This window comes from Bombyx mandarina, chromosome 26 (genome assembly GCF_030267445.1).
Source record: "Bombyx mandarina strain Sakado chromosome 26, ASM3026744v2".
Taxonomy (NCBI): domain Eukaryota; kingdom Metazoa; phylum Arthropoda; class Insecta; order Lepidoptera; family Bombycidae; genus Bombyx; species Bombyx mandarina.
The window spans coordinates 6,165,090-6,189,813 of record NC_143232.1 but is presented as its reverse complement, the minus strand read 5'-3'; the positions used below and the strand labels follow the sequence as shown (position 1 = coordinate 6,189,813).

The following is a 24,724-nucleotide window of genomic DNA, read 5'->3' as shown; positions in this document are numbered from 1 at the left end:
GTTCATAATCATATTCCCATTCGATGAAACTATAGCCTGTCAATTTCCGGTCACAGTCCTCGTCGAACCCGTTGCTTGCGAGTTGACGAGTGAATTAACACAAAGACACAGCCCACTGAGTTTCTCGCCGGATCTTCTCGGTGGGTTGCGTTTCCGATCCGGTGGTAGATTCTGCGAAGTACTGCTCTTGCTAGGGCCAGTGTTAGCAACACTCCCGGCTTGAGCCCCGTGAGCTCACCTACACGTCAAGGAGAAGCTGAAATAGTCTCTCAAAGCTATCAGCATAGGTAGGGAAAACACGGCATTGTTTTGCAACGGAAACAGGACAGTGGTTCAAATTTGTCCTAGCAAAAAATATATTTATTTCAGTCTTCTTACAAACTTTTTTTTTATTGCTTAGATGGGTGGACGAGCTCACAGCCCACCTGGTGTTAAGTGGTTACTGGAGCTCATAGACATCAACGACATAAATGCGCCACTCACCTTGAGATATCAGTTCTAAGATCTCAGTATAGTTACAACGGCTGTCCTGCCCTTTAAAGTGAAACACATTACTGCTTCACGGCAGAAATAGGCAAGGGCGCTGGTACCTACCCGTGCGGACTCACAAGAGGTCCTACCACCAGTAATTACGCAAATTATAATTTTTGCGGGTTTGATTTTTATTACACGATGTCAATTCCTTCACCGTGGAAGTCAATCGTGAACATTTGTTGAGTACGTATTTCATTAGAAAAATTGGTACCCGCCTGCGGGATTCGAACACTGGTGCATCGCTCAACACGAATGCACCGGACGTCTTTATCCTTTAGGCCACGACGACTTCTACTCGTATGGCTTACTCTATTTAAATCCTGTTTCGCAGTGGAGGGCAGCAACGAAGAGTCTCGTTCGCTGTAGCGCTGATGCACGACCCCGAACTCCTGATCTTGGACGAGCCGACGGTCGGAGTGGATCCACTGTTGAGGCAGTCGATCTGGACCCATTTGGTTCGGATCACCAGCTCCGGAGACAAGACCGTTATTATCACCACTCATTACATTGAGGAGGCCAGGCAGGCGCACTGCGTGAGTATCTTGTACTAACTAATCGAACTAGACGTCCCGCAGTAGTCGAAATTCGACTTTAACTAATTGGAATTGTAAGTTTGTACACTATTATGATTGTATTTTATACTTCTATAATCACAAATTTCGCCAAAAAAATAGAAATAGAAAAATATAAATAAGAAAAATATTAATAAAGACAAACAATATTTAATCTATTCTCAATTTGACCACAGACGTGAAGAACAAAAGTTTGACAATAAATAGTAGGTATGCATGCGTGTGTGCGTCAAATACATGGTATGTAGTGTGTGTAATGTTTTTTTTAATTGATTTAATGTATCTTTTACACATTATTTAAAAAAAATATTAGAATTGTGCACTCCTTCTCTGTATTCTCTATAAGTGTGGGAAATTTCATACTCCTCCGTCCGCGCAATTTTCGTAAAAAGGGGTACAAAGTTTTTGCTTCACGTATTAATATATAGATGACATTTTAAATGTCACATCTGATAGTTGCGGTGTGCACGCAATGAAAACAATTTCAAAATGAGCTGTGTCATCAAGCGTCTAAACGAAAAGTAATTACGTTTAGTTACAAAAATTAATATTCTATTTTGAATACGTAAGAGGCGTGGTCGACTATCTTTTTTTTTATTGCTTAGCGCCAAAAATGTAATTGAAGAATTGTCCCTTCTTAGTTTTTCGATTAAAATACTTTGGTAATCGCTTGATTTAAAAGTGACGGAAAGAGTAAGTTTTTTTTTTTTCTGGACAAACTCGCAGAATACATGTTCATAGGTCGTTCGAAGTATAAAATGAAATTTATAAAAAATTTAGTTAAGCCACTTTGATTCTAAAGGTGCGATGCGTTGTATATGTATTGTATACTTAGTCTGGCCATAAATACTGTTACAATTAATAATAAACAAAATATTACATTTGAATTTGGAATCTGTCATTTTTATATGATTGCTCATTGAGTTTTCTCATTATGGCGCCAATACATTGTACAATATTTTGCGATATTAAAATGAAGTGGGGTGATAAAGAGAACCGAATCGCTGTGATTGCATTACACAAAGTAGGTATGAAGCCAAATGCAATTTTTAAAACTCTCCATACGCTTGGTATTAGTAAAATGTTTGTGTACCGGGCTATGCAATGAGACCTCCTCTGTTTGTGACAGAAAAAGATCTGGCCGTTCACGTAGTGTTCGTACGAAAAAGGTGGTCAAAGCATGAAGGGAAAGAATTCGAAGAAATCTTGTCCGAAAGCAAAAGATTTTATCTCGGGAGATGAAGATAGCACCTAGAACCATGTCGCGTATTTTAAAAGATGACTTAGGACTTGCAGCCTATAAGAGACGTACTGGTCATTTCTTAACTGATAATTTAAAAGAGAATAGGGTGGCAAAATCGAAACAACTACTGAAGCGGTACGCAAAGGGAGGTCATAGAAAAAGTTTGTTTACGGATGAGAAAATTTTTACGATTGAGCAACATTTTAACAAACAAAATGACCTTATTTATGCTCAAAGCTCTAAGGAAGCTTCCCAGTTAGTCGACAGGGTGAAACGTGGGCACTGTCCGACTTCAGTAATGGTTTGGTGGGGTATTAGCTATGAAGGAGTGACTGATCCATACTTTTGTGAAAAAGGTATCAAAACATCGGCACAAGTGTATCAAGATACCATTCTTGAGAAGGTAGTGAAGCCCCTTAACAACACCATGTTCAATAATCAAGAATGGTCCTTCCAGCAAGACTCGGCGCCAGGTCATAAAGCTCGGTCTACGCAGTCTTGGTTGGAAACGAACGTTTCGGACTTCATCAGAGCGGAAGACTGGCCGTCGTCTAGTCCCGATCTTAATCCGCTGGATTATAATTTATGGTCAGTTTTAGAGAGTACGGCTTGCTCTAAACACCATGATAATTTGGAGTCCCTAAAACAATCCGTACGATTGGCAGTGAAAAATTTTCCCATGGAAAGAGAGCGTGCTTCTATTGATAACTGACCTCAACGTTTAAAGAACTGTATTGCAGCCAATGGAGACCGCTTCGAATAAGCTTTTTATACTTTAAATTGTTTTATATTTATGTATTAAACTAACACACTGTAAAAGTTATTTGCAATAGAATTTTTTTTTATTTTTAATTGTAACAGTATTTATGGCCAGACTAAGTATAGTATAAATCGACGGTAATTTACGGACCAGTGTGATTAGTTCAAGTTTTTTCACGTTGTCGATAGCGGAAAAGTTAACTCATATAACATTTTTTCTCGATAGCAATACGAATACTTTTTCGATAGTCATTCGTGCTCGCCCCTCAGAGCGTGCAGCAACAAGTAAGTTTGTTATACCGGGACAACGCAACGTGTTTCATAATTTCAAAATTACAAATCGAACACGGATGGAACCACGGGGCGCGCCTAATACGTTAAACGATAGTTTGAAATTAATTATGGATTCAATTAAAAGAACATCAAACAAAGATAGGTTGTTACAATTATTGAGAACTTAATTAATTTTTGTGTTAGCTATTAATTTTTTTTAACTGACCACATAAAACGCGTAAAACTTCCTCAATCATTTCATTAGTGTTCATGATATGCCGGCCTTTTAGATCGTAAGTGAACATTGAATCGCTTCTGTCTGTCGGTATACCTAGCCCATCATATACGTATCGCATTATTACTTCGCGATGAAAACAAGCAGCACGGAGCCTCTGTTGTTAAGCCATTGCTCAACTGTCAATTGAATTACAACTGCTGTATACGCGCTAGCAATATTAAATCGGTATTTGTGATGGTCAGACTCATCTCATTTCATTTAATTTCATCCCAGTTGATTAATGTCTCAAATTAATCACCTTCATTTCATATCCCTCCATATTATTATATCATTTTTCATAAAAATATAAATTAAACTAAGACATGACCTAAAAGTCTTAGTAACCAGGTCATAAAATCCTTTAAAAAAAATTTGATGCTCAGAGAACGTCAGCCTTAGTCATCTTTCTATTCTACCCGGATACAGTTTGGGGGGAATAGGGGAATTGGGGGGTCTAGGGGGAAAAATTATTTGAGAAGAACGTTTTTTTAATGCCTGTTTCTGCCGTGAAGCAGTAATGCGTCAGCTCATCCACCCATCTAAGCTATATAAAAAATATAGTAGGCAGACGAGCATACGGCCCATCTGATAATGAGTGGTTACCGTCGCACATGGACTTCAGTAATGCCAGGGGCAGAGCCAAGCCACTGCCTACCGTTAAGTACTCTTCACAAGCCTCATTTGAAGAAGGATATGTCATAGCGCTCGGGAAACACCGTGGAGGGGAGCTCATTCCAAAGCCGTGTATTGAGCATAACATTTTTATACAAATGATGAGAGTACGTGACATTATCCTGACGTCAGTAAGATTGTTAGAGAAAACGTCAGCTTGACTCAGTCAGTGGCCAATTAAAAAAGTCGCTCGAAGATTCAAAAAATCATAAAAACATTCGATTAAGGATTTTTTTTATTGCTTAGATGACTGGACGAGCTCACAGCCCACCTGATGTTAAGTGGTTACTGGAGCCCATAGACATCTACAACGTAAATGCGCCACGCACCTTGAGATATAAGTTCTAAGGTCTCAGTATAGTTACAACGGCTGCCCTACCCTTCAAACCGAAACGCATTACTGCTTCACGGCTGAAATAGGCAGGGAGGTGGTACCTACCCGTGCGGACTCACAAGAGGTCCTACCACCAGTAAAATGATATACATACACATAAAATGATATACATACATTAAATTATATGATATACATAATTGAATTAATTGAGACGCTTCTAAAATAAAATCGTTTTTCAAATTAAATATTTTTGCTAATTAATTCATCGCATTTTCCACGCGTACACGTGACGTCTGAGCTCCGAAGTTGAACTGGCTTAAGAGACAAAGCTTTGCCCGCTGGTTTCGCTCGCCTAATTTTTTTATTATTTATTATAACAACTACAGCTTCTTTAGCGCCTTGTTATATTTTCTCTTTTATTTTTTATATTTTGAATGGTGACGACAGGAAAAGGCTGTTCTCAAAATTAAATTGATAGCACTAAAACTCGGTAATGGTTATTTAATAATTAATAACAAAATAAATGTGTAATGGTTGACAAATAAATGAGAAATTGGTACTTACTTGGTCTTTCCCTAGTTGTATGTATCAGCAGATTTTGTTGAACGCTTCAGCACGAGGTCGTTGATCTTGTCTGTTGACTATATTTTAATTGTAATACATTGCATGGACGTTATGGGAGATATGAGTTCAAGGTCTCAGTATAGTTACAACGGCTGCCCCACCCTTCAAACCGAAACGCATTACTGCTTCACGGCAGAAAGAGGCAGGGTGGTACATACCCGTGCGGACTCACAAGAGGTCCTTAAGACATGAATGGTAAGGTCTCACTTTTAACAGTACAACGGCTACCCTGCCCTTCAAACTGAAACGTATTACTGCTTCACGCCAGAAGTAGGCAGGGTACCTACCCTTGCTGACTCACAAAATGTCCTACCACCAGTAAATTGATTCTCAAATGTAAATTGTTAATAATTAACTTCTCTGCGTGTCGTCAATACGGCTAACTACAATTGACATACAACTATTTATTATCCACTGTAATCGGGTAGCAACAATCAAGTTCTGTTTTGCTGAAGCACCGAACGAAGCTTGCACCAAAAAGCTCATCACCTGCAAATAGTTCAAAAGCTCAGGCAGGATTGGCATGTCATGCACCAATGTGGTATCGTTGTGCCTGCTTTTATGCCAGAATGTAACTATGCTTGAGACCTTAGAACTTATATCTCAAGGTGGGTGGCGCATTTACGTTGTAGATGTCTATGGGCTCCAGTAACCCCTTAACACCAGGTGGGCTGTGAGCTAGTCCACCCAACTCAGCAATAAAAAAAAACGGTTTAAACAAACAAACGGACATGATCATGCGATTTTTGTGTATTACAAATCTATAAGCTTAGTAACTGACCCGGCAGACTTCGTAGTGCTTCAATCGTTAAATAAAAGACCTAAACTTTTGTATAAAATAAACTTAAAACAAACAAAAGGAATCCGTCCGACGGGGATACATCAAAGGAAAAACAAGATTGTTATTTTTATTTATAATCCGAGCATTTTCATATTTATTTAAACCTTTTAAACCTTCTCTGGACTTCCACAAATAATTCAAGACCGAAATTAGCCAAATCGGTCTAGCCGTTCTCGAGTTTTAGCGAGACTAACGAACAGCGATTCATTTTTATATATTTATAGATAAGTTTATTCAACTGTTTTCGTGGAAATTAACATATTTTTTGTTTCATTTTATATTCGTCGTGCGATCAGCCTTGTATACGGTATGTTGTTTTTTCGCTAAAAGTAATAACGTAATGTATGTAGGTATCCTTGATGTTTTTTTTTTTTTGTATTGAAATTCAAAAGTTTCCGTGCTTGATCTTCCGCTAAAATTAACCATAAAATGACCGATGATTTTTTATTTTTAATCTTAACATTTCTGAATCGAAATAAATGCATGTACATATTTATGTTTGCGTAATAAGATATATCAGAACATTAGAGGCATAAGATAGTATATCGGTCGATCTCTAAAACACAAAAATAAATATTAAAGTTTTTGCGATTATGAACATTATGAAATGACTAGAAATGAGAGCTCACATTATACTGGCCTTATTTGGTTTACGGACATGGTCGTTTTTATAATTACACCTCCGTTAAAATGTAAGTCGCAAGTTCTTTAGAATACAACAATATTTTTTTTTGCGTGACGTTCCAACGAACAAAAGAACAATTGAGATAAAAAATTGCTAATTAGTTTTAATTTAAACCCAGACCTTATCTTCCTATTTGTGAACATCTTCAAAGCAACGTTTTTTTTACGTATGGCGATGAAAATGTTTGAAGTCGTCGTGGCCTAAAGGATAATACTTTCAGTGCATTCGTGTTGAGCGATGCTCCGGTGTTCGAATCCCGCAGGCGGGTACCAATTTAACTAATATAATACGTACTCAACAAATGTTCACGATTGACTTCCACGGTGAAGGAATAACATCGTGTAATAAAAATGAAACCCGCAAAATTATAATTTGCGTAATTACTGGTGGTAGGACCTCTTGTGAGTCCGCACGGGTAGGTATCACCACTCTGCCTATTTCTGCCGTGAAGCAGTAATGCGTTTCGGTTTGAAGGGTGGGGCAGTCGTTGTAAATATACTGAGAACTTAGAACTCATATCTCAAGGTGGGTGGCGGCATTTACCTTGTATATGTTTATGGGCTCCGGTAACCACTTAACACCAAGTGGGCGGTGAGCTCGTCCACCCATCTATACAATCTATACTAATATATAAATCTACAGTGGTTTTTACGGATGTTCCGTTATAACTACTGAACTATGCATCCGATTGACTTGAAAATACATGTTCAATAATAAAATATTCCTAATTTTTATTTTTCGTTTTATTTCAGATTGGTCTGATGAGGAGCGGTCGTCTCCTCGCCGAGGAGTCCCCACAGGCCTTACTTAGAATGTACAGCTGCATATCGTTGGAAGATGTCTTCCTAAAACTATCCAGAAAACAGGGTGAGCGAACAACTTTGATATATGAGACACTTTTCAGTATATCATCTTAGGATAGACCTCACGTGATTTACGTCCGGCTGTTGATACATAAGATAGGGGTAATCCGGCTCCTCGACCTACTTCCACTAGGATCCGTATCACATTGCTACTAGTTTCTACACAACACCATAGTTCCCAACCTCCGAAATCACTACTTTATACTATAAAACAAAGTCGCTTTCTCTGTCCCTAATCTGTCCGTATGTATACTTAAATCTTTAAAACTACGCAACGGATTTTGATGCGATTTTTTTTAATAGATAGAGTGATTGAAGAGGAAGGTTTATATGTATAATAACATTTTGGGGAGATATACGACAAAGGGAAGATCTTCCACCGAACGGGTGATATTGCTCGGTAGACCGACGGTCCGAATGTTGTTGTTCGGATTCGGAACTTGTATATATGCGCTTTATCTTGAAAACGTCGTAAGTGAGATTCAGGCATCTGTCAATTATCTTGCGTTGTATGATGGCTACCCGCCACAACATCCATTAAATAGTGGAGAAATCTATACTAATATTATAAAGAGAAAATATTTGTTTGTTTGTTTGTATTGAATAGGCTCCGAAGCTACTGAACCAATTTAAAAAAAAAAACACTATTTGGAAGCTACACTGTTCCCGAGTGACATAGGCCATATTCTATTTTGAAAAAATTAAGGATCCTTACTAAAACTCCAATAATGTAACCCAAGCTTTAAAAAAATTACCTAAAATATTCTTTACGCCGCGTGCTCTGAGAAAACTATTGATGATAGGATAAAATAATGTACTACGAATTTGTAGAACACATTATTAATTACAATAAGTATCGCGATAGCATATGTCTAACTATTATAGTTATGCCGCAATAAGTGTTCTTTTATTTAAAAAAATAAAACAACGTCAAATATCGTTGAAATTTTTGTTAGACTCGAACGGAGCCGGAGCGGGCCGCTATCAATAATAAATTACAGTTTCCGAAGCGAAGCGAGGGCTTATATATTATAAATATAATCGAGTCTTGTTTGTGACAATTGTCGACTTGAAACCACCATAAACAAACGAGAAAATGAAACACGATTTTGAATGTTAAATATAAAATGAGTTTTATTGTAAAAAAAAGCGTGGAGTGCATGGCATCAATAGTTATAAATGTATTATGAACAAATATGAGTTATTTTGATAATATCCTGACAAGCACCCCACGCTTTTTTTTTACAATAAAATATTTTTTTCTTACACTATTTTTTATTCAAATTTATTAAAATTTATTTCCTAATTTTTAGTTGGATTTTCTATAAAAGCGTATTTTTTTTAGATTTTTTTAAACAATTATTTATTTTGAATTTTTTAATTGAATTTTTCATAAATATCATCTGAATCATTTGATAACTTATCCGAGAAATAGATGATCCGCGCGCCTGGCAGTTTCCCTTCTTGGTCTTGACGCAGACACTCCGAGTTTCAGGAAAATAAAAAATCGCTAATCCTGATTATCCTAACCGTAATCCGTAAGGATAACGGATCAAACTGTTAAAAATATTGAATTATCATCGGTCCTTAATAATTATGCCAAATTTCGAGTTAATCCGACGTTTTGAAGAGGGTCAGAATCATGTTCAAAGATTCCGTTACATACTAACATACGTATGAAGCTAATAAAAGCGTATTAAAAGCCTTAATGCGACCGGGAATGGATGGCGCGGTGTGGTGGTTAGTGGCACGGTTAGGTCAACGAACCGATCATACGTACAACATATGTTTGTATATACGAAAGTTCCTGGCCCCTTCAGATAAAAAGCAGTCAAGCATAAGGCTTCATGACGACGCGGGTTTGATATTTCAGGGTGTTTTTGTATAAAATAAAATACTGATTTTTTTCACCATTCGCTAGCACTGGTAGTGTAGATTAATATTATTAATACGTTTTTCACCTTAAACACTGATTCATGCTAATTTCAAAATTCCGGAACAAATATCACTATAAACATGAAGTTTCGGTATTTTGGAGGCATATCCATATTATCCTCTACGTTTGACGTCAACGACCTTAAATCAATCCACCTACTCCGACCTCAACTCATGACCGATCACTCAATCCAAGCAAATAAGTTCGAATGTTTCCCGAATCTCAATGCCCGTCCGATCCAACACTATCTGTGACTATACAATTAGAAGATAAAAATGTATATCGACATTTACGGATTACGAAAACTTGACCATTACATTTGAATTTTAATGTATTTAATTTTATTTTACTGTTTCCGACATATCGTACAGTTTTTTATGATAGTAAAATGATTTTAATCGAAACTAGAATAAATTTGTTTGATAATCGAGCGCAAAGGCAGCAGAGCGTCGCATCGCGCCTTGCAACACCTCGCAACGTCGCAACACAAGGCTGCGTATTTGTGAAACGTTGCTAGAATTGGATACATCGGAAGCCATATTACATGTAACCTCATTGTGCGTTCATGTCACAAGATCATAATGGCAGTGTTGCTAAACAAATCCGAAATTCATATTTAATACTAGTAAAAATATTAAAGAGCGGAAAGATCCTCGAGTGGAGACCACGTACTGGCAAGCGCAGTGTGGGACGGCCACCTACGAGATGGACCGACGACCTGGTAAGAACCGCTGGGTCACGTTGGATGCAGGTGGCAACGGACCGGCCGCACTGGAGATCACTTAGAGAGGCCTATGTTCAGCATTGGACAATGGACAGGCTGAGATGATGATGATGATGAAAAATATTAATTAATAACCAAATATATACTTAGAAAAAAAATAGTTGGTTAATGTTGGCGCTATAAAGTTGATAATTCTTAACTTTAAAACGCTAATCCTTAGTTTTTTTGACAATAACAAAAAGTATAGACACCTACTATATAATTAATAAGAATCTTATTAACAAACAAGGGAATGTAAATTATTTTTTGCTTCAAACATTGCACACAAGCTTAACATCGAAATATATTATTAGAAGTCGTCGTGGCCTAAAAGATAAGACGTCCGGTGCATTCGTGTTGAGCGATGCATCGGTGTTCGAATCCCAGGCGGGTACCAATTTTTCTAATGGTATACGTACTCAAAAAATGTTCACGATTTGACTTCCACGGTGAAGGAATAACATCGTGTAATAAAAATCAAACCCGCAAAATTATAATTTGCGTAATTATTGGTGGTAGGATCTCTTGTGAATCCGCACGGGTAGGTATCACCGCCCTGCCTATTTCTGCCGTTGTAACTATACTGATACCTTAGAACTAATATCTCAAGGTGGGTGACGTAGTTACGTCGTAAATGTCCATGAGCTCCAGTAACCACTTAACATCAAGTGGGCTGTGAGCTTATCCACCCATCAAACGAATAAAAAAAATCTCTAATATTCTCACGTTCTTTTTATACTCATAAAGTAGAAATAATTCAATACTTAAAGTGCATGATGACGTCTGACTTCGTACGATAATCGTATATTATATCGTGTCGTATCGTATAATTAAGACTACGATCTCGGGGAATTACGTAAATTATTGTCGACACAAAACATTCACGTGTTGGAAATTTTCTCGAACGTTTTTAATAAATGATTATCTGCTTAATGTTCTTTGAATTTTGAAACAGGTTGTTCTACATATAAATGTACTACACAATATTATAAGATTTACATATTATTATGTATATTTGAAATTGAAACTTATTTAGTACAGTCACTGAATTTTGATGCAAAAAACGACATCAAAATGAATCGTATATACAGTCAAAATCTGTTATAACGACATCGAAGGGACTGCTCATATTCAGTCGTAAAAACCGATAGTCGTAACAACCGGTGATGTTTAATGTGTATCGTGCAAGTACAAACAAATCGATAGGGAATTATGTATTGAAAAAATATATTTATATAATACGCGCTTTTTCTTCAATATTAATTTGTTTTATTTTTATTTGGGACATTTTGAAAGTTTCACGAATAACTCCACAAAGTTTTGGTGCGTCTTGTGTATAGATAAGTAACAAACTAACTGAAGAGATATGAAGAAGCGGGCTTTGACTACCTACCGCATGCACGTGTTTTGTTTCTAAGAATTAGAAAAGACCCTACACTACTACACAAACTACATCCTATTGTTTTTTTTCCTGATTTTAAAAGCCATTGAAGACAAATGTGGATACCTATTCAAATTGTTTACAATACAGCTTAGCCGGTCGTTCTAACAGATCTAATTCTCCGAAATATTAGTTAAATGTGGTCGTTTTATGAGGTATGTCGTTATTACCAATGTCGTAGAAAGCAATATTTTTAATAAGGCGGTCATATGGCATTCAGCCGGGACCTTTGTTCTTGGTTATTATAACCGGTATGTTGTATTAAACGATGTCGCAGTAAACGGTTTTGACTGTATTAATATACATGAATAGGATTTAGCCTGCGGGAGAATCATTGTACTTGTGCGAGTTTTTAACGTTCTCCTAACGTTTGCCTACGTTTGCCGCTAGGGGCGCTGTTCCAATTTTTTTTTTATTGCTTTGACGGGTGGACGATTTCACAGCCAACCTGGTATTAAGTGGTTACTGAAGCCCATAGACATCTACAACGTAAATGCGCCACCCACCTTGAGACAAGTTCTAAGGTCTCAGTATAGTTACAACGGCTGCCCCACCCTTCAAACCGAAACGCATTACTGCTTCACGGCAGAAATAGGCGGGGTGGTGGTACCTACCCGGCATACAAATTTGAGTTAACTTTTACGCTATCGAGAACGTTAAAAAACTCACACTAAGCAGACAAATAAAGGATACTCCTGAAGGTATTGCTTGCAACGCGTGCGTATGATTCAACTGATTTACCTTCTCCTAGGCCGCTTGTTTTTTAGTAGTTACCAGAGTCCACAGAGATAATAACATGAGATAATAACTAAGCTTCCTTTTCCTAGATTGAGTCCCAGGACCGTTTCCGATTAAGATAGGCCGATAACACAAAATTAACTTTTCCTATAACTACATTTAATATTCTTCTATCACAGACGTAACACATTAGATAATAAATAATAGTTTAAAAAAACTAAATTTTTTTTATAGAAAATCCAACTAAAAAACATAAAATAAATTTTAATAAATTTGAATTAAAAATAGTGTAAATGTTTTTATTGTAAAAACAAAGTGTGGGGTGCATGGTATCAGTAGTTATAAATATTTTATGAACAGATGTATGTAGAAGGGTTATTTTGATAATATCCTGAATAGCAACCCACGCTTTTTTACAATAAAATATTTTTTTATTTTTTAGTTGGATTTCAATTATTTCAATATATTTTTTATATATATTGAATTGTCTTTGGTCCTTAATAAGTATGCCAAATTTCGAGTTAGTCCGACGATTTAAGGGGGGTCAAAATCATGTTTCAAATAGAAATTTCACATTAGAAACATCATTTTGATCATGGTTATGAGAAATGAGAAACATCGTTATGAAACATCAAAATGGTGTTTCTAATATGGTTTTCGTTGTCATCGAAAAGCAACATAGACTTTGATAGATACAATACCGACCTTGTTAAGTAACTTGAACGAGTAATGTTTTTCTTTTCAGGTCAATCGAATCAAGTAGTGGAACTAAACGTGACCGGCGGAGGAGCCCTCGGTCTGAACAAGATGTGTAAGCGCGAGGAGGCGCCCTACGCGGCCGAGGACGGGCAGGTCGTGGGCCTGAACTTCCACCAGTCCAAAGAGGTGCTCATTGTAGACCACGGAGCTGGGTCTAACGGAGACGTGAGTTCCAAATGTCTTATTACGTTTTTTATAGCTCGGTAACTAATAGAGGCCATGGATATCGCCGCGAACGTCGTCACCAGCGTTAAAACGCGACCGGTAGTCGGCAGGAGTAGACATAATGGTGTTTAGTAAAAATAACCGATTTATCGTGAATTTATTTTCAGATTCCCGGTAAAGTCACGGAGGTCGTGGCCGCGGAGTGCGAAGACTGTGGGAATTGTTTCAATGTAAGTTCGATTCTAATTTACAAACAAATATTTATCCAAAACTATCTGAAAAGTTTAAAAGCGAATGTTTCTCTTCGTGTTTTTGCATTGCCAGCAGATCAGCGGTCTCGAAGTTAGTATAAAGTCAATTAACAACAACAATAATAATCCCGTATTCACACACACACACACAAACACACGCACACGCCCACGCAAGAACACTTCATAACCATGCTCACGCACACTCACGAGTGCATATAGAAACGACCATGACTCTGGCGCCAACATTCTCCATTAGGTAAAGTCACTGTGATTTAGGTGATGATTTATTTATGAGCGGATTTTTAGTGTTTTAGATATGCTTGAGGTATCTACCATAATCTGTCGATTCTCGGTGCTTGGGATCCTCTGTTTTATTGCTCCGCCCTTCTCCTCTTCACCTTCAAACACTCAACTGGCCATTCGCTCTGTGTCCTTTACCCATGTAGCGGAATAAAATATATCCTCTTGTGAGTCCGCGCGGGTGGGTACCACCACTCTGCCTATTTCTGCCGTGAAGCAGTAATGCGTTTCGGTTTGAAGGGTGGGGCAGCCGTTGTAACTATACTTGAGACCTTAGAACTTATATCTCAAGGTGGGTGGCGCATTTACGTTGTGGATGTCTATGGGCTCCAGTAACCACTTAACACCAGGTGGGCTGTGAGCTCGTCCACCCATCTAAGCAATAAAAAAAAAAAAAAAAAAATATATATAAAAAACACCCATAAACCTTAAAAAACTCCTACTAATCATTTTTGTAAGGAAATAAAGTAAAGACACAGACACTATAAGTAGGGAATTAGCAGCAGAACGAGCTCTCACAGCTGCTGAATCATAGCATGACTGTTTGTATGTCTGTACGACACATAAGACCCAAGACTCGGCCGGTGGACCCACGAGTGGACCGCACGGCTACTTCACAGCGAAAAGGGAGTGCTCATTTACTACAAAGCTTACGTGATCATTCCAGCTGACGTCGAGAGGGAAGATAAAAGCGTTGATCCAGAAGAACTTCCTGCGCATGTGGAGGAACATCGGCGTGATGCTGTTCATCTTCGTTCTCCCAGTGATGCAAGTCATTCTCTTCTGTCTGGCCATCGGAAGGGATCCGACAGGACTACGGATCGTGAGTATTTTTGTTATTAGTTCTTTAGTGAACACAAGAATGGAGTTTATAATACGACTTTTGTTGCATGGTTGTGAGAACGAACCAGTCCTCCATCTCCTGTTATGTGGTTATCGGAATCTATAAATATTACAACATGAGCCACCAGATCTTTTCAATGAGCTGTATTACTGATCCGGTAGTAAATTCAGCCGAGAACTACTCTTGCTAGGGGTAATATTAGCGGATTCTCTGGGGCTGAGCCTCGTGAGCTCGCCCACAAGTCAGGGTGAAGCTAGAATAGTCTATCGTGACTACTCGCACTTGGTAGACAGAAAACCTGTCCGCCAAATTAGTCTTGAGTTCAGTTGATTTGAATAATTACTGTCTTCTTCTTCAAACCTTCATTTACTGGTGGTAGGACGTCTTGTTTGTCCGCACGGGTAAGTACCACCGCACTGCCTATTTCTGCCGTGAAGCAGTAATGTGTTTCGCTTTGAAGGGTGGGGCAGCCGTTGTAACTATACTGAGACCTTAGAACTCATGTCTCAAGGTGGTTGGCGGCATTTACGTTGTAGATGTCTATGGGATCCGGTCATCACTTAACGCCAGGTGGGCCGTGAGCTCGTCTACTAACTTAAGCTAATAAAGAAACGCTAGAGACTACAAAGACTTATAAAACTTGGGATTTTAATTTTTATTGCACGATTTTATTGCTTCATCGTGGAAGTCCTTCGTGAGTACATGTTGAGCGCGATCACCACTACAGTCGCATCATACTTTAAGCCACAAGGAGCTCACTAACGATGTGTCGTAAACCACTGCAATAATCCGAATCGCATCAACAGGCCGTAGTCAACGAAGACGTGAGGATAATAGACGGCGACTGTCCCTACAACCACACCTGCTCTATGAAGAACCTCTCCTGTCGATACCTGGACAACCTGAGCGACCACATGATAAAGGAGTACTACGCTGATCTGTCGTCAGCGCTGGACGCTGTCCGTCAGGGTGAAGCCTGGGGCGCTCTGTACTTCAATGAGAATTATACGGATTCTTTGGTCGCCAGATTGGCTCTGGGTAAGATTTTAACTCTAATACCATCTAACGGCTTGGCAGTGACTGTCAACCAACACGATAATTTAAGGGCATATCCACCACCTTGTGCTTAACGGTCCCGACAGACATTACAACGGGAATAGCTACATCCAGCATGGACAAGAGTTCAAATTAAACGTAAGCGTCTTGTGAGTCCGCGCGGGTAGGTACCACCACCCCGCCTATTTCTGCCGTGAAGCAGTAATGCGTTTCGATTTGAAGGGTGGGGCAGCCGTTGTAACTGTACTTGAGACCTTAGAACTTATATCTCTAGGTGGGTGACGTAGTTACGTCGTAGATGTCTATGTAACCAGTAACCACTTAACACCAGGTAGGCTGAGAGCTCGTCCACCCATCTAAGCAATAAAAAAAAAGCGGTGGAAATATTAGCTGCAGTGCCAACACATTTCAGTTTCCCGGCAGGAATGGGCAAAACGCGTTTCCTACCGTTGCCACCGTTGCCTGCCATTATTCGCATCTAATACTTCGTAGACTTCACTTTCATGTCTCTTGAGATTTCAGACCCCTATTGGGGGGGGGGAGGGTAGAAATTTACATTTTTTGTTGCTTACATGGGTGGACGAGCTCACAGCCCACCTGGCGTTAAGTGGTTACTGGAGCCCATAGACATCTACAAAGTAAATGCGCCACCCACCTTGAGATATAAGTTTTAAGGTCTCAGAATAGTTACAAAGGCTGCCGCACCCTTCAAACTGAAACGCATAACTGCTTACCGCGCGGACTCACAAGAGGTCCTACCACCAGTTAACCAACTTCGACCTTCGACCTATCACCTTCGTCAGCGTCAAATGTTAAATAACTTAGACTATTTATTTATGTACCAATCTAAGGGAAATTAGTGATCACTGCTCCAAATTCCCGGTTCGGTTCTTGATTGAAGCCACTTGGAGTAGTTATCCTTAACTTAAATGTGTTCCTATGACAAAAACCTATTGTCTGTATGTTTGAATGTTTTAATGACCCCGCAGCTGACACGGCCGATGAAGAGACGGTGACGTCGTCCGAGGTTCAAGTCTGGCTGGACATGTCCAACCAGCAGATCGGACTTATGCTCAACCGGGACATACAGTTCTCGTACAGGGACTTCGCTAAGGTAACGCAGAGTTGTTGATGGGTTGTAGCGCACAATCTACATATTATATATAAGAGAAAGTCGTTTTAGTTACACTATTTATAACTCAAGAACGGCTGAACTGATTTGGCTGAAAATTGGTGGGGAGGTAGCTTAGAACCAGGAGAAGGACATAGGATTACTTTTTATCACGTTCCTGTGAGACGTGACATAAAACGTGGTATAAAAAAACGCAACTGACAGCCAAACGTAACCGGTTGTAACAAGTTGACCGGTTGATGTGTTTGAAACAAACCGTGTGGACGAACAAAGTTCGCCGGGTCCGCTAGTCTCCTACGTAGTGCTAGTCGGTCGAATGCGCTGGTGTCGTGAACTACCCAAGACCAAAGTTGTCTCCGTCCACCTTTATGGTAGGGAGGGACTTGGCGTTGCTGATGTCCAAGGGCGACGGTAACCACACATCAGGTGGGCCGTATGCTCGTCTACCTACAAAGGCAATAAAATGTAATTAATTATATTGGACGAACTCAATATAAAATGCCTATATACTCATATTATTAAAGACGATGACTATTTTTCTAAATTATTAAAAGAAAATATTCAAATCTGATGTCAATATCGGGCGGGCTCAATATAATATGCTCATATATTGTTAGAGATAATGATCATTCTTCCAAATCATTTAAAACAAAAGATAAAAATCTGACGTAAGCAATACAGTGGAATTTAATACGGTAAAATTGAGGGTATTTGTAAAGACGTCACATTGTAGGCGCCTAAGAGTCTTGCGATGCCTTATGAGAGATACAACCTCATGTATCTAGGTGGGTATAGGCATTTTCGCTGTGATGTCCGTGGACTCCACTAGCAGCAGGTGTACCATGAGCTTCAATCCGCAGGGCCTGTTGGAGACTTGCGACTACAACCCGAAGCTGGGCGACATCCCGATCGACTTCATGGACCCCATATACGGGAATAAGAACCCCTCGTTCACAGACTTCGTAGCTCCCGGCGTCATATTAACGTGAGTACAACGCTGCATTTAGTTTTTATTATTGCCCTTGTAGGCATTCGACGATCAATGCGGTGGGCCAAATTAAAACAACAGTGGGAGGTCCCCTAAATAAGTGCAATAGAATGGTCTCGAGCAGGGAGAGATGGCGCGACATCGTGAGACGCATTTAGTCTGCCCCTTCCAACACTACATGACGATCACGACCACTCTGTCAAGAGTGATACAATTTAGAAGAAGAAGAAAGCACACGACCCACCTGATGATGAGTGATCACCGTCACTAATGGACATCAGCAATCAACAGAGCCAAGCCGCTGCTTACCGGAAATTGACTTTTTGCATTTTTAACGGGGCACCTCATAGCGCAATCTACAAAGGGATATGTCTGAAGTTTCCTTGCGCGAGTAAATTAACTCTCAGGCACAGCCCACTGAGTTTCTCGCCGGATTTTCTCAGTGGATCGCGTTTCCGATTCGGTGGTAGATTCTGCGAAGCACGGCTTTTGCTAAGGTTCGTGTTAGCAACGTCGTCAGTTTTGAGCCCCGTGAGCTCACCTACTAGTTACGGTTACGCTGGAATAGGGTAACCGTAATTAAATAATAAATAAAAAAAAGCGATTGAGTCAGGGATGAGGAGATTCTCAAAAGAACCGTAGTTACCGCACAGCTGGAAGGATTTTGAGGTTATAGCGAGCACTTCGACAACCGACGACCTGCAGAAGGTCACCGTGCTAAACCTTGAGGAGCCTATACCAATGGACGCCTGCAAGCTTTTAATGATAATTTTAATTTATTTAGCTATTTGCGTTTTGTTTATACAAAAATCTTCTGTTTTCATCCACATTGATGACAGCAAAGCGAATTATTATAGGGAAAAATAGTAGTATACTTTATTACACACTTAAACATAATTAACAAGAGGCAGGTATAATTGTACAATAGGCGGTTTTATCGCTAAACAATATTTAGAGAGTGGACTATTAAAAACCTTTATGCGCATTATTAAATAATGAAGAAAAATATTAAATACCTACAATAGAAACATAGCTACAATATCAATATAATATTATATTCGTTAGACGGGCGATTACTGTTAGGCAATTGAGAGTTCTCGAGAGAGACAGAGCGAAAGAGAGAGAGAGAGCCTCATTTATCAGTTAATTTAAAAAGACTGTGTTGGAAATGAATGTTTGACGTAATGCGGCTTCAAGCTACGATTCCCTGCTGTTGTTGTTGGTACCGGAATCACACACAGAGAATATCAAATATATTTCCCAAAGTTGAGTGCATCCGGGAATCGAACCCAGTGTCAGAACAGCGGGACGACCTCTGACCTAACACCGTATTGTTTATTAACTGTATGATTTATATTGACGTCTTCCAGCATCGTATTCTTCCTCGCCGTGGCCCTGACATCGTCAGCGTTGATCGTGGAACGGATGGAGGGTCTCCTGGACCGATCCTGGGTGGCCGGAGTGTCTCCCGGAGAGATCCTGTTCTCGCACGTCGTCACCCAGTTCGTGGTGATGTGCGGACAGACGGCGCTGGTGCTCATCTTCATGATATCGGTGTTCGGCGTCAAGAATAATGGGAACATCGTCTTCGTTATCATGCTGACTTTGCTGCAAGGTACTGGTTTTTACTGTACAAGGTACAAGGTTTTTACTGGCGATAGGACCTCTTATGAGTCCGCGCGGGTAAGTACCACCGGCCTGCCTATTTCTGTCGCGAAGCAGTAATGCGTTTATATCTCAAGGTGGGTGGCGCATTTACGTTGTAGATGTCTATGGGCTCCAGTAACCACTTAACACCAGGTGGGCTGTGAGCTCGTACACCCATCTAAGCAATAAAAAAAATAAAAAAGGTACGTAGCGAGAGGACTGTGGTGCTCGAGGTGCGTATAGGACTTCCATTTCAATCTCACTATCTCTTCAGGTCTGTGCGGCATGTGCTTTGGGTTCGTGATATCGGCTGCCTGCGAGCTAGAGCGGAACGCGATCCAGTTGGCCCTGGGTTCGTTCTACCCCACGCTGCTGCTGAGCGGGGTGATCTGGCCCATCGAAGGGATGCCCTGGATCCTGCGCTACGTGTCCCTCTGCCTGCCCCTCACCCTGGCCACGAACTCGCTGCGGTCCATCCTGACGCGGGGCTGGCCCTTCACGGACTCGGACGTGTACATGGGCTTCGTGTCGACGTTGGCCTGGATCGCGCTCTTCCTCATCGTAACCCTCACGATCCTGAAATTCAAACGGAATTAAATGCGAAATCCTGGACGGATCGCGCTACGGACTCGGTTGTGTGACGCGGTGAGGTGTTAGCTTATGTACCGTATGATCACAGTCGAAACATTACCCCGTGAGTGTTTCGACTGGATTATATTAATAGTAATTCGGGAGCGCATGGCGGCTGGCGGGCGAGGCTGCTGTTTGTCTCTTAAATGACTTTAGTCGTAATGTAAATAGTAGAACTGTATTTATAAACGAGCTGTAGAGTACGCACGTACTCAGCGGGTACCCGGGCGACGCTTTTAGTTTTTTAATTTCGGATAGAACGTTCTAGAAGTTAGTTCAACGATCGAAACGTTACTGGGATGTGAACGGCTGATAGGCAGGGCGCAGCGACGAAGCACGTTGTGGATTTAATACATACGATAATAATACTGGTAAAGGACTTTTTTTTTGTAATATAAGGAACATTGTATCGACATGAAATGTTAGAGATAATTGAACACGTGAGTTACCATAGATTAAGATGGTGCCATAGACGAGTGTGGTTTTTATGAAGAACCATCACAATTACACGGGAGCGGATACAGGGTTTTTGTTTGGGGACAATTTTATAGTCGAATTTCCTTTAAGTTTCACGAGTTTTCATAGCATTACAAGATTCAGTAATAATTCGTTAAAAAAAGCTTGAGATGCTCATTTTATTACATATTTTTTTTGTCATAAAGAACCATCTAATATGTATTACAATCGTCTTATGACGATGTTTTTCTTTAATTGTGTGAAGTACGTTTTTTTTTTTTTTTTTTTTCTACCTGTGCTGATAGCCTTGAGATGCTATTTCAGCGTACCCTAGCTTGTGTAGGTGAGCTCGCGGGGCTCAAACCGGAGAATTGCTAACACCGCCCTAGCAAGAGCAGTGCTTCGCAGAATCTACCACCGGATCGGAAGCGCGACCCACTGAGAAGATCCGGCGAGAAACTCAGTGGGCTGTGTCTGTGGGTTAATTCGCTCGTCGAGCCCTTCGTCGCAAGCGACGGGTTCGACGAGGACGGTGACCGGAGTGAAGTATGTAAATCTTATAAATGTTTGCGTTCTCAGAGCTCGTATTGTGTAATTTAAGTATTCACCATTACCGGAGGACCGTAAATAAATAAAACATTGTCAAGACTGAATATCGCATTTGCAATGTTTGAATGTTTACGTAAAATCGACAAATTTATTTGCTAGTTGAACGATTTTTAGTAACAATAAGGTGTTCAACCATAGTGGAGCCTTCCTGTATCCGCGCCCGCGAACTTCACTTGCATTGCATCAAACGTTATCCGAATACTGCTCAATCAAAACCGAAAGACGATTTAATCGAGACATCATCAAGAAAACGCCATCTTGAATTCGACAATATAATTTAGTCGATTTGTTTCAAAGGCTGTGCCAATTCAATTCTAATATATCTGTGTTAAAGCAATTTATTATTGATTTAAATAAGAATACACCAGACTCAAATCTGGCAAAAAATAAAGGATATTTGAAGTCAATCGGTCGATTACTTAGAAATTAATAAAGCTGATTAAAGTTTGTTTCAAATCAATTTAGATTATCTATGCTGTACTAGTAAATATTTTTGACAGATTCCTTGTGAAACTGATCGACTTTTATTTCATAATTGTAGTGAAATAGAACCTTACTTTAGTAATTGTACAGTTAGCACGGTATATAGACTTCGGTGAATATGTTTAGTTTTAATTGCGGCGTAATTATTTAGATACAAAGTGCGAGGTGTCACTGTTATCGATAATTTTTGAATCATATCGATTTTAATGAATTTTTTTAAATGAATTTCACGCAAATGTCTACTCTGGTTGGTCGAAGTAATCGGTGTGCACTTAACATCGATGCGAACGGTCTACACGTTAAGTTGTTGTACGTTGAAAGTGTTACACTGTGATTGTTTGTATGCTAGTTTTGACATTTTTTTGTAATGACAATTATACAATAAAACTGTACCAAATATTTAAAAATGTTTTATTTTATACAAACTATATTTCCTCATTCTAAATTGACTCTCGGAGTCTGCTTTAAGCGAAAATGAAGAAACAACACACTACTAAGCTTTGGGCGATTTAACGAAAGCATACAACACTGGTATTTGTTGTTGTTGTAACTGTATTGGAGTGTTGTAGGTGAAATAAAAGAGAACTGTTCAAGTCGACAATTCATGTAATACTGTTATAATTTAGTGTGTGCAGTTACAAATATAAGGTTAGGCGAGCTGCACACTACATAACTATACTGAGACCTTGGAACTCATATCTCAAGGTGGGTGGCGGCGTTTACGTTGTAGATGTCTATGGGCTCCGGTAACCACTTAACACCAGGTGAGCAGTGAGCTCGTCCACACATCTATGCAATAAAAAAAAAAAATATATATATTCCACAAGTTTTCTATGCGCCTTTTCAGTTCGTTTAATTGTGAATTTTCGAAATGTCGGTAATTGGACGACTACAATATGTTCCATGGGGAGTGCTCTGAGGAATTGTTTGAGATGATAGCATCATCTCGTTTTTACCATAGCACCGCTCGTACTGGAGTAGAGTTCATCCAAACTACCAGGAGTCACTGCGTTCATCCACAGAGATCTTTTTGCCACGTACCATCCGGCTTTGGAATGAGCTCCCCTCCACGGTGTTTTCCGAGCGCTATTACATGTTCTTCTTCAAACGAGGCTTCTGGAGAGTACTTAACGGTAGGCAGCAGTTTGGCTCTGCCCCTGGCATACTGAAGTCCATGGGCGACGGTAACCACTCATTATCAGGTGGACCGTATGCGCGTCTTCCTATAGGGCCAATAAATAAATGTCGATTTTCAACTTTAGCTATTCGCAGTCTAGTTATAGCAGATCCCATGGTCCACTTCGGAGAGCAGGTTTTATTTCACTGGTTGAGCTATCAACCAGATTTATCAGGTCAGACTTATTCTTTACTCGTACAGGGGGCGGCTTACCTATGGCATTGCCTATGACCGGCGGCGACCTTTTTTTTCATACCTATTTGCCAAGAACTGAGGCTATTCCAGCTACGTCCGGACGGGTAGGTGAGCTCACGGGCTTCACCTGAGAGAATTTGCTAACACTAGCCCTAGCAAGAGCAGTGCCTCGCAGAATCTATCACTATGAACTCCTGTCTGTGAACTGTCTTATAGACTCCGGTAGTTTTCCAATTGCAGCACTAGAGCGCATTATGCGGCATAATGCTCAACGTTGAATGTTCCAACTACAACAACGCTTCGCACAATCGAGCACTCTCAAAAGTACTGTCTGTCATCAGATATTTTATTAATGGCTCAAGTAACTCGTCTGTTTCATTATCATATATGTTTTCAATAAATATATCACTTGATAATGAAATAATCGATTGATTTAAACTCGGAGCACTCGATAAATCATCGTCATCACTATCATCTGGATAAGATGATTCAATTCAAAAGTATGTAGGTATATAATTTTCTTAGGGCTCATTTAAAAAAAATTACTCAAAACGTAAAAAAATTGTAATGAAATAATCAAAATCCAAATTACTTAAAATAACCGTAAAAAGTTCAACCAATTATTATTGTTTACCACATTATTTATACATTAATGAGGTAGCTCCATGAATTTTTTTTTTCAACGTTGAACTTAGCGCACACTGCCGATGCGTTTGAAAACTAATTCACGTTCCAATTAAGGTTCAGCATAATTCGGCATTGTGTGCCACTGAGTCGCATTATGCTCTGTAATTGGAAAACTACCTCCAATAGCATCTTGAAATACCTAAATGGACGAGATGTTCTACACAATAAATATTACATATTTGAAAGGCTTTTTTGAGTTTTTTTTGCCTATCTATTGTTAGCAACCTCGGGGGGTTATGCTAACTTCAGCGAACGTGTAGGCGAGCTCACGTGACTCAACCTGGAGAATTTGCAAACACTAGCCCTAGTAAGAGCAGTGCTGTGTAAAATCTACTAGCGGATCGAAATCGCGATCCACTGAGGATATACGGCGAAAACCTCAGTGGACCGTTTATGGATTAGTTCGCTTGTCGACGAGTTTGATGAGGACGATGACCGGTGCTTGAAGACCCTAAAAGCACTGAGAATCGATCCGGGATATCCGACAAGACATGCCTCTTGCGAAGGCGGCTCTGCGCTGCTGCGTCACCTGGGTCAGAAAATAATTAGCGGCAACCACGATAAAAGGGTTTGCGTGTCGCACCGCTTTGTCGAAGTAACGTTCTTACAATTTCTTTAGATACGTACGTATCGGTTCTGAGCAACGGCGACTGCTTAAGTATGCTCGTCTGTCTACAAAACAGCTCTCATGAGTTTTCAGATTTTTATTAGATAGACGAATTTCACGAAACATTTATTTGTACTTCCAGACACCACTACCAATCGGCACAGTATAAATGAAACAGTAATC

General features: G+C 39.7%; 1 protein-coding gene across 2 annotated transcripts in view; it reads left to right on the top strand.

Annotated features, from left to right (window-relative positions):
* snu (ABC-type transporter snustorr) overlaps positions 1-22,282 on the top strand; it is a 130,498-nt gene extending 108,216 nt beyond the window's left edge. For both annotated transcript variants that reach the window (XM_028172390.2, XM_028172391.2), the window contains 10 exons: positions 866-1,067; positions 7,567-7,681; positions 13,301-13,479; positions 13,647-13,709; positions 14,698-14,853; positions 15,681-15,912; positions 16,920-17,044; positions 17,923-18,047; positions 19,421-19,665; positions 19,972-22,282. In XM_028172390.2, coding sequence (XP_028028191.2) covers positions 866-1,067; positions 7,567-7,681; positions 13,301-13,479; positions 13,647-13,709; positions 14,698-14,853; positions 15,681-15,912; positions 16,920-17,044; positions 17,923-18,047; positions 19,421-19,665; positions 19,972-20,294 — 1,765 coding nt within the window. In that variant the 3' untranslated portion in view covers positions 20,295-22,282. The remainder of the gene's footprint in view (positions 1-865; positions 1,068-7,566; positions 7,682-13,300; positions 13,480-13,646; positions 13,710-14,697; positions 14,854-15,680; positions 15,913-16,919; positions 17,045-17,922; positions 18,048-19,420; positions 19,666-19,971) is intronic.
* The last annotated feature ends 2,442 nt before the right edge of the window (positions 22,283-24,724 follow it).